Here is a 10584-nt window from a genome sequence, read left to right on the forward strand (position 1 = left end):
AGCAGAGGTAGAAAAATGCACCCAAAAGATATAAATTATGCCTCCCACTCTATTTTAACTTTGCCTTTCAGATCTGGAAGAGAGGTTCTTTTCTATATTATGTTTCCTGGCATCTCTCCATGAGGTGAATGTATGAATTCTCAGCACAGCCTGCTCTCTTCCCTACAAAAAGTGTAGCAAACGCCACCTTGCCAACGGGGCTTTACCAAGTTCTTCGGAAGCGCAGTGATATAAATTATGCCTCCCACTCTATTTTAACTTTGCCTTTCAGATCTGGAAGAGAGGTTCTTTTCTATATTATGTTTCCTGGCATCTCTCCATGAGGTGAATGTATGAATTCTCAGCACAGCCTGCTCTCTTCCCTACAAAAAGTGTAGCAAACGCCACCTTGCCAACGGGGCTTTACCAAGTTCTTCGGAAGCGCAGTGAAGGGATAGTAGATGATCTATGGCAAATTAGCATTTTTTCCAAACTGTGGCAGATGGCAGCATCAGCCCATTTTGCATAGGCTCATTTTTCTCGTGCACTTTCTGCCGTTCACCTCACGGGCATTAGAAAATGCTTTGCGTATGGTTTACTGTCTGTTGTGATTAATTTGAGTAAAGTAATCCCTGTCATTTAAATGTTATTAGCTTTACAAGTCTGTTTGGAAAGTCTGTAATCAGTTTGTTCCATTCACTGAGAAGCCCTCAGTTAAAACAGCTATGCCCCAGATTTCCTCTTTTGTCAAAAGTATTTGACACCGTCCAGTGAGGTAAATGATAATCCGCAAAGAGAAAAGCAGTGATGAATCCTGTTCCACGGATTCACAGTCAAAATTAAATCCTCTCTTCAGGTGCTTTCAAAATCTGGCTCTTGTTTGGCAGTTCTTGCCAAGCCTCACCACCCTCACTGACAGAAGTTAAGATGATAGTCACTGGCACTGATTTCCAATGGAGAAGGTTTGCATTGTGATTACTCACTTTGCACGAGATAAGAAGGGCAAATTAATCATACATATCTGTCCTAACCTATGCCCTAGTTCTGCAACTGGCTGTGCAAGCAAATGCCCGTACCGCCCCGCCAGCTATGGGGATTTCCTGCAGAACCATCCCCGAGCTGGATCGGTTGCACCGCTCTGCAGGTTTCCCGCTTCCAGCCACACTACTTCACAGTAGAAGGCCACGGGGCAGAGGAACTGCCAAAACACCGGTGTCAAGACATTTGCTCATGTGCTGCCTCTGCATCGTGAGCTAGACCACATGCAAGTCTCCACGCTCTGTTTTTCCAGTTGCTCAAAGAGGCTGGCAAAAGAGCATGGAACTCACTGGTTTGGCCTGCTAAAGGTCATGACACACATTAAATGAGCAGCTACAAATCATGTAATGAACGGGACACCGTCAGAAGCTGTAGTTTGTTCATGTCTTTCTGCCCATCTGCCGGGGATGAAATCAAAATATGACCCATACTTTATTTTCTTGATAATTAAAGAGTCTATATTTTTCTGTTAATTGACTGAATGTTCCTTTCTTTTCAAATGTCCCTTTCCTTTTCAGAATTAATACTTTACCAAGATTTCATTTTTTTTAAGTCTGAATGGACACTAGGGGGGGTTCTAGTTAGTACAATGGGGATCTAAAACATCTGTATGTCTCTTCATAAATACAAAATTCTGTGTTGCAGAGAGTTATTTTTAATACTTGCTACTTATTCATGTATCAATCACATCTTCTCAACGTTCCCCTTCTGCAGGTGCTGGAGAGTCAGGAAAGAGCACTATTGTAAAGCAAATGAAGTAAGTATATGAATATTCATATCAGTTGTTGAATCTGGTATTTGTAGTATAAGCTATCTAGCTAATGTCTTATTACAATATTTATGCTTATTTAAATAAAATGCAAAGAAACATCATTCAAATCAAGTTCTCATTCAACCACATAAAGAAAAATACAAAGTGACTAAGACACACAGCTGGATTGGTAATCAAATCTGTCTGATCAAATCATGCACTGGTCCAACTCCTCAGTGAAGACCAGGGAAGTTTCTTCATCAGCTTTGGTAGGAGTTACAGTACTGTAGTGAGAACATGAATGTAGAAGACAACCAGCCATGGTAGATCCAGCTAGCCTAGTATCCTGTCTCCTAACGAAGTAGCTAATGAAGGATGTTTCCAGAAGAACATCAAACCAGACAAGCAAACACACAGTAATACTCGCGCTGGATACCCTGATGGTATCTCATGATCTGTGACTCAGGCACCATCCTGAACCAGAGACGGTATCACTGTGTTTAACAGCCCTCAGTTAATTCATGCCTATGTTTCTCCTGAATCTTTTTTGAACCAGTGTAAACAAATAACATCCACAATATTCTGTGACAAGTCGTTCCACAGTTTAATTACATATGATGTGAATCATCTCCCTTTGTTCAATTTTAATTTGGTCCCTATTAATTTCATTTGATTTCACTGTATTACAAGAGAAAATATTGAAGTATTCACACTGTATAATAGTGCAAAGTTTTGTTGGTTTTTTTCCCAAACTGTGCTATGTAGATCATTCTTGGTCTCCACAGACTTATTCCAGCTCCTGCCAGAGAAAGATTGTTCTCAGGTCTCCCACAGGCCAGACGAGAACATCTTTAGCCGCCAGCCTACACAGTGAGCAGCTGCTTCCCATCATCTAGCATGGGTAGGGACAGTCATGAGAACTGCTTTCAGCAAGGAAAGTATCACCCCAAAAAGTTTTCATACAGTAGTCAATTGGAAAAAACAAGCTCAAATGCAGAAATCCGTGTTCAAATTTGGACTGAGTATCTGGTTAGGAAGATCGCGTGACTGCACCATAAATCTCCAAGAATACTTGTAGATGTTTGTTCAAAGCGCAGACGGTGCCACACGGATTGAAGTCAGTAGCTTTATCTCCCCTGGCTTCAGAGGAAGGTCAAATCTTTGTGGTGTGTGTCCCCATTTACAATTTACTATCACAATATTTTCACATATAGTAAAACAGACTAAAACTAAATTCATTCATGTTATTCTTTTAAGGGTAGCCAAAATACTAATCATGTATGTGGTTTAAATAGATAATCCACCTGAGTTTGAGAGATCATACTTACACAGGCAGCAAAAATCCTCTGCCACTGTGTAAACTGCTAAAATATTGCTGTTGTATCTAGCCTTATTCTCATAGACAGTGTCCAGGTCTGCTTCCTAGACCTGTCTAAATACAGAAAAATATTACACAGGAATTGCAACTGTTTAGACGTGACCCCACTTTGTAAGCACCAATCTCTTCCTGTGTAAAAATCAAACAGACTGTTTTATGAAATCAGTAATACTGTTCCGAATTTAAGTTCTCCTAACTATTTCACATCTTCACCAGTGCATTTTAAAGAGTGAAATGTTTATGTCGTAAAAGCAATTTTCTACTATTTAAGCAGCTCATTTTGTAATAAGACAGATTCAGAGCCATCCATCAAATACTTTGCTAAGTTTTTTGTTCCAGTTAAATGGTGGATAATTTTATTTCTGTTTTGAGTTCCAATCAGGAAACCCTCCCTATTCAGCAAACCATTGAAATGTATTGTGCTGAAAGCTTCCCCAAATAGAAGTAGATTAAAGATATTCCTCTGAATTGAGCACTTTAAGAAGGCTGATAACGCTTAACAGCATCGAGGAAGGGGCAAAAAACTGCAAAGCTGAGAGTTATCTTTAAAGCCCTGTGCATTTATGTGCTGTCAACCTGATCACAAATATGAATTATATTACAAGAAAACTGTTCATGAAAATTATCATTTTTCATATGAAATGTCATCTTTCTGTCACAACAAGGACTTTTTTTTTAAAAAAGGGAAATTTTTCAGTAAAAAAACCAATTTGTTATTAATTTTTTCAGTGAAGCATAAAATTTTCTAGTGAAGACTGATAGCTGGTTACAAAAGAAATAATTTTGCAGAAAATACAATTTTCCACCAAAATCAGAGTAATTTTACTCCTATTAATATAATTTTCTAATTCATAAACCTCATTCTTTCCAGACTGAATATTTCAATCAAAGTTAAATCCTTCCACTAAGCTTTGCACAGTATTTTCTGATGCTCAAAATATAGATATACCGCAAGGCCCTAAAAAGGCTAAAGTGGTTATGAGGGATAACTGAAAAGGGAAAAAAAATAAGCTTCTCTGGAGCCCTGTGCTTCTGACTAGATCATTTCCAATGTGTGATCTAACTTTTTTAAAACCAAGTTGAGTATTTCTGTGCTACGCCCTAAGTTAGCGGTACAAACCTACTACAAATAATTCTGCAAATGAAAAGGAGGAAACAAAATATTTGGTAACTCATCATGCCTACTGAGATTGAGTCAACTCCACCTATCTGGTGAGAAGCCCTCCTTGTGTGAAAAAAAAAACAAGACACAAACTTTTTGCCTCCAATAAAACATAATTTAGATATTATGACTGGTAGCCTAACACCTCATGCCTTCAGCACCCTGCATTTATTTTTTAAAGGTTGTTTATTTTTTCAAGGAGGATCAGGGAACAAAATTTTCCATTTGCTAAAATGCTCCTCCTGGCCATACAAGATGTCAGCCTGTTTCACAATCCTTCCTCAAGAATGACAGATCTTTAATAAAAGCAGCAAAATTTACTACTGATTTAACAGACTGGCTAACATACCTTCTGCCAGAGGACATAAATATATTACTTAAAAAAAAAAAAAAACACCAAACAGCAAAAACAATGAAAAGCCTCGAGCAAAACCAAGTTTTCTTTCTGTAATTACAGAATTTGGTTTTATTTCAGAATCTTATATTTTCTTCCTCCCTTTGTTCTTCAAAGGGAAAGCATGAAAACAACGTATAAAATAGCCATTTGTGGACTGTGTTAGGGCCTTTCCTTCTCTCTCGTCCCAGATTTTTGCAGCCACAGGCAAAACATCCATCTTCGCCAGAAATCCTCTTACAGGCACCGCTGTGAAACACACAAAGCAGTTAAACCAAACTCCGTGGGGTTTGAGTTGCTGTGTATTTCATTCCATTATGTATAGAAAAGCTGCTGCTTTCACAAGTAGTAAGGGTAAGAGTGAGAAGAATATGCTTAAGCACCGCTGCGAGGTTCAACGTTGATGGCAGCTGAAATTATTTCCTGTTAAAGGTGATCTGACCCATTGAAGGAGGCCACCTACCCCAGTGGGGAGCTCTGGGCTCCATGGCACTTCACACACGTGGGGAAACATCTAAAGAACCCTTTCTTCCTACAGATGCTATTCCTACAGACACAAGAATGCAACTTTTGAATTTTCTGACATCCGTAAGTCAGAGATGTCAAGACACATTCAATTGTGATCTGGGTTTTGTGCGCGTATGTGTGAGTGAATTATTTTCTGACAGGGCTGACTTCTCCCCTTGAAGGGGAAGTCTCCCCAAGACACTCACCTATACTTACTCTGGCCTAACCTGTCAGATCCTTTCACATCACCCCTTTCTTCTTGTATAGATCTGTCCAGATTGTATCTCTGGCAAGAGACAGGGGGAAAAAACAAACAAACAAACGCCAGAAATTATTTATTTAAATAACCTGGCCTTCATTTCTGAACAACTGAGGTGAGGAAGAAGAGAGCCTTGGTTCCAGCAGCAGCCAAAGCAGTTTGGTGTCTGTACGTTGGGAGTACGCTACACCAGAACGGGTGAAGCTGTCATCCTTCTTCACAACTCACGGAAAAAGATGTCTCTGAGTCATGATATAATCTGCACACTGATCTTGGAGAACTTTAACCACATGCCATTCTCCAGTCAAGGAGGATTATAAAATTATAATTCTTCTGTCAGAATTAGATTAATTGAATTTGACTGCTAAGGTTCTTTGGCCTCTGGAATACAGGTCAAATCCTCTGGAGTAATATGTATGTCCCCAAAGCCTCTAGATAATAACAGTAACATCTTTCAATAACTAGAAATTGTAACTGATGTACAAAGAAATATTGAAGATTTTTTTTGTTTGTTTTCTTGAGGAAGTACCTCACAGTATAGAAATATTTTTTGCAATAATTCTTCTACTCTAGGTAAGATTCTGGGTAAAATCGAGAATGATTAAACAAGCAATGTGACAGCCCATGACTAACATTGTAGATTCCAGTAATGAAGATTTGGGATCTAAGTACAGCTATGCATCTTGTCCTGTATCCACAGGAATGGGCCTGGGTCTTGTTCTGGATTCATACATTACCTTATACTGACCCACAAGGCAAAAAACCAATACCTATTCACTCAGGCTGGGAAGTCAAAACCTAGCCTCATAAATTTAACCTTACAGAGTTGCAGAAACTGCTGTTTACCTCTTCCAGCAGAATAGGCAGATCAAGCATTGATAAATGCTTTTTTAAGGGCCAGACGGATTCAGTTCTTTCTCACGCAGACCACAGAAGCATCTGATCCAACTTTTCAATACTTTCTTTTTTTTTTAATGCGTCCCATAAACCTTTTGCTTTCTATTTTTGCACCAGGATCATCCATAAAGACGGTTTCACCTACCAGGAACGCATGGAATTCAGACCTATCATTTACAGTAATGCAGTGCAGTCTATCCTGTCTATCGTGAAAGCCATGACTAAGTTAGGAATCAGTTATGAAAACCCAGCTAGAATTGTGAGTATGATGCCCTTTCTCTTCAAATAGAATACAATTAGAATACAATTTTCTGTAGTATAATAGTAGAGACTAGTAGAACAAAGAGGGTTCAGCATTTGCTTTATGACAGTGGAAACTAAGTACTGCTTGAGTTATATGTGACAAGATGTCCTTACTTATTTTTATTTTCTCAAGACTGATGCCTGAAGTCTAACCTTTGCATAAACTGCCATTTTGCTTGTTACAAAAGAAATGTTCAACTTGCAAAGACATAAGAAAGCAAAAAAAAGAACCTTTTCTTAGCTGCTTAGTCACTTATTTATTGCTATTGCTATTGCTATTGGGAAATAAATATTTTCCTTTTATGAACAAACCTTGGGGCTCAGCCATGTAAGGAAGGGTCATCTAGACATGCTGGGAACATTTCAGCTTGGCATTGCTGCTGGAGCAGAGACCTCCCCGCCGTACGGATGCAGCGCTGGGCATTGGCCCTGCAGGGAAGCGGAGTCTGACCTTCCTGACAGGGTTAGCAATCCTATGCACAAGCGCAGAGAGGAAAAGCCACAGTAAGAAAACCTGCTATCTTCTGGCAATCACGCTGAATTTTCAGGGACAGAAGTAAAGGAAAACCACATACTTTTCTTCTCAGTGCAATGATTTAGTTTATTGCCTGTAATTCAGACCTTGCTGAGAATTTCTCAAAGGCCTGTCAGAAAATCAGCTGGTTCCAGTTCTGGCAAATTCTGCCTATTCCTTAGAGGTTTATCTTAGAGGGAATTACATCTGCTTATCTGAAAGAGCTCTTCTTGTCCCAGAAGTCTACATTTCATCACAATGACACATGGTCCTTTGACCTAAAAAATGATGAACAAATGCTTCAGAGGTTGCTAAAGCTCATACAGTCATTTGACAAAATAGAAGCGAAATGGTTTCTTCCTGTATTCTTTTAAGGGTCCATGAACGCAAGTCATTCAAACAAATGTAGCGGTGCCCAAAAGCAGCACACAGAAAATAGGCTCATGTGAACGTGCTGCAACTTGGCCCGTCTCCTCAGCTGTGACAGACCCATGCCCTGCACAAGGACCCATCCACCAGCCCACAAGGTCTGAGACAGCTGAACCTTGCAGCACCCAGCCACAGGTCCTGGCTCAGCCTCTAGTATCCACTACGTGGTCCAGACTCTGTTTGCCATCTGTAATTGAGATAATTGTAATTGCCTGTGCCCTGGTACTTCAGCCCCTTTTCTCAGCCCTGCCAAACTCTCTGAGAGGTTTATACGTGTTCACTCATCATCTATCATCTATGCCAGTTTCATAGACACTATTTTCAAGGGATTTCACAGCCTGGGAAACTGGGCATTGAAAATTTTTGTTAAATAGCCCAGCTCATTTCTTAGCATTCTATATAACCAAATGCAAAAAATACAGCTTTTGTAAGCTTATCATTTATAGCACAGTAAGCCCACTCTTACTGTCGTTGGCAGAATAGGCCTCTAGGAATACAGTTGAATACATCTGTATAAAATATTTGCAGTGCCTGCCTTCTTTTCCCCCAGAACCACATAGGGGCAACCTGGATGTGGATTTTAAAGAAAATAGAAATATTGGTCACATTTATTTGAATCACCACTAAACGTTGCCCTTTCTTCCAAAAATAAACTTAGCTTACATTTTCTGTAAAATCATAAGCCATTTATAAACTTGAGTTGTTTTGATATAAGCTTTGATTTCAGCTTTGTTCTTGCTGTGCACTGGTCCAGATTTAGCTGCTTAATGTCATCTAGCCCAAAGACTGGGCTTATCTTGGGCCAGAAAGCAATGGGTTTATCCATCTTCCAGGACTGTCTGCAAATACCTCTTAGTGGTCCTGAAAGTGCCTCAGCACGTAATTTTGAACAACATCTGTTCTGGGGAGAGAGGTATTTTTTTCTTCCCAAAGCGCCACTGCAATCTACTTTTAATATGAAAATAATCTGAAGTCTGTGTAAATGCCAGAGAGAAACAAAACATTATCTAAATCAGGGTTCTGATAAACTCAATCTGCCGCTATCTCCCTGTTTTACATAAGCATCAAAATCCACAGTTGCCACCTTTTGCATAATAATCAATGAACATTCACCGTACACCTGGAGGCTCTGAGCTCAAGGCTTCTCGCTGCAGGCTATTCAACCAACAAATCCAACCTTGTAGGAGGATAGCTGTAATCATTAAATGATATGTGATATCTTGAAAGAGAGAACATTCCAACTCTTATCTTGAAGCTGAACAAGCCTGTGCCCTGGAAAGCAGCCCTGGAGGCAGATGAGGGCACGGGCGAGAAGGCAGGGCTCCGTGCTGCTGACCCCGGCAGCAGCGAGGGGACGGGGTGTCAATGGAGCCGGTGCTGTTTCACGTAGAAGGGCAATTGTACGGCTGTCCTCCTTCCTCTTTCAAACGAAGGCAATTCTCTAGTGGTTATTTCCCCCTTTTTTTTCTTTTCTCCATGCTAACTCAATTTCTCCAATATTTCAGAAAACAAACACACGCCCTGCCAAAACAGTGTCTGTCGGAATCCATTTATACTTTTGCAACTATTGACTGCAAGTCACTTCAGTTTTCTACTTATACGGCTAGGAAGGAATTATATTCTATAATTATTCACCGCTGTGACAGTGTATCAAATGACCCTATTTTAATCCTGCTCTTTATTTACAGTACATTCCTAAGCTGTTAACCACTGAAAAGAAATACTTTTCATGTAATACATTACTTGAAGTCTTTTTGGATTGACTGCAAAAGGAAGAAATTACAGAATAATATATTTTGAAAATTTGGTATTTTATTCAGTTACAGGTTTCTTCTTCCCCAAATAAAAAAACATATGGGAAATGCATTCACTAGTTCTATTCACTTTGCCACATTTCTCACGGCAGCCTAAAGCTAGAAATTTTTTCTTCCAAATACATTAAAAATATATTTAGCTATGTATTTCTGCTTTGATGTAGTTATAACATTTTTAAGCTTTAAATATCCTTTTTAATTTAGTTTGTGATATCCCCCTACTCTCTCTTACAATAAAAACCGTCCTTCCAAGTTGGACCTTTTGTGAACATCTACGGTAAGATGAAACTGAGCCCTTGTATGAACAAAACAAAACAATAAAAAGAGGAAAACTCTGTGCATCACGATTCAGGTCTAACCTTGGCACTAACTAAAGGGAAGTGAGCTTGTAAAAGGATGCTTACATGCACAGGCGAGTACAGCTGCCTGGAAAAATCAGGGAAAATGAGAAAATTTGCCCCTGCAACTCACTCTAAACCACACACATCTTCAAGGCGGTGGAGGGGCACAGTGCGCTTGCACAGTATTTACTGAAATTTCTCTTTAGGAAGATGAAAGGAAGCTGTGTGCCATGGCAACAACTCTGGAGGACGGCGACATGTCTTCTGAATTGGTCGAACTCATCAAACGAGTGTGGAGCGACGGGGGGACCCAGGCCTGCGTGGCCAGGGCCGCGGAGTACCAGCTCAGTGACTCGGCAGCCTAGTAGGTGACGCCAGCCGCCGGGGCTGAACGGCCGGCCCGGGCCGGGCCCCCCGGCAGCGGGGCAAGGCTTGCGACAAGAACTCTTCCTCACGTGCAGAGTAGCCTACGAAAATTATTGCTCATTAACAGGAAAAAGAATGAGGTTTTTTGAAAAAGAATGAGGTTTTTTGCTAATGTTTATAGTATATTAGAAATGTGTAACTGAAGGAAACAAGTGAAAACAAGGAACAACTTGTTTCTCTGAGCTTGTTTAAACTGTAAAAAAAGAAGTCTGTTCCCTCTCTAGGTAATTCTAAGATTGACAAAAGGAGGGAAAAGGTGGATTGAAACAGCTTAGGTTTTATCTCGCGTTGTACTCTGAATGCATACATTTCAAGCTGCTAAACGTAAGTCTGGAGAAAACCCCACGAACTTCCCTCTGAACTACCGTGGCTGCGCGGAGGGGAGCTCCCCG

The 10584-nt window shown here is 40.1% G+C and overlaps 1 protein-coding gene across 1 annotated transcript in view; it reads left to right on the top strand.

Moving 5' to 3' along the window:
- LOC104084351 (guanine nucleotide-binding protein G(t) subunit alpha-3-like) overlaps positions 1-10131 on the top strand; it is a 15321-nt gene extending 5190 nt beyond the window's left edge. The window contains exons 2-4 of the mRNA XM_009588155.1: positions 1732-1774; positions 6483-6624; positions 9973-10131. Coding sequence (XP_009586450.1) covers positions 1732-1774; positions 6483-6624; positions 9973-10131 — 344 coding nt within the window. The remainder of the gene's footprint in view (positions 1-1731; positions 1775-6482; positions 6625-9972) is intronic.
- The last annotated feature ends 453 nt before the right edge of the window (positions 10132-10584 follow it).

The sequence above is a fragment of the Fulmarus glacialis genome, unplaced genomic scaffold (assembly GCF_000690835.1).
Source record: "Fulmarus glacialis isolate BGI_N327 unplaced genomic scaffold, ASM69083v1 scaffold912, whole genome shotgun sequence".
NCBI classification, from domain to species: Eukaryota; Metazoa; Chordata; class Aves; order Procellariiformes; family Procellariidae; genus Fulmarus; species Fulmarus glacialis.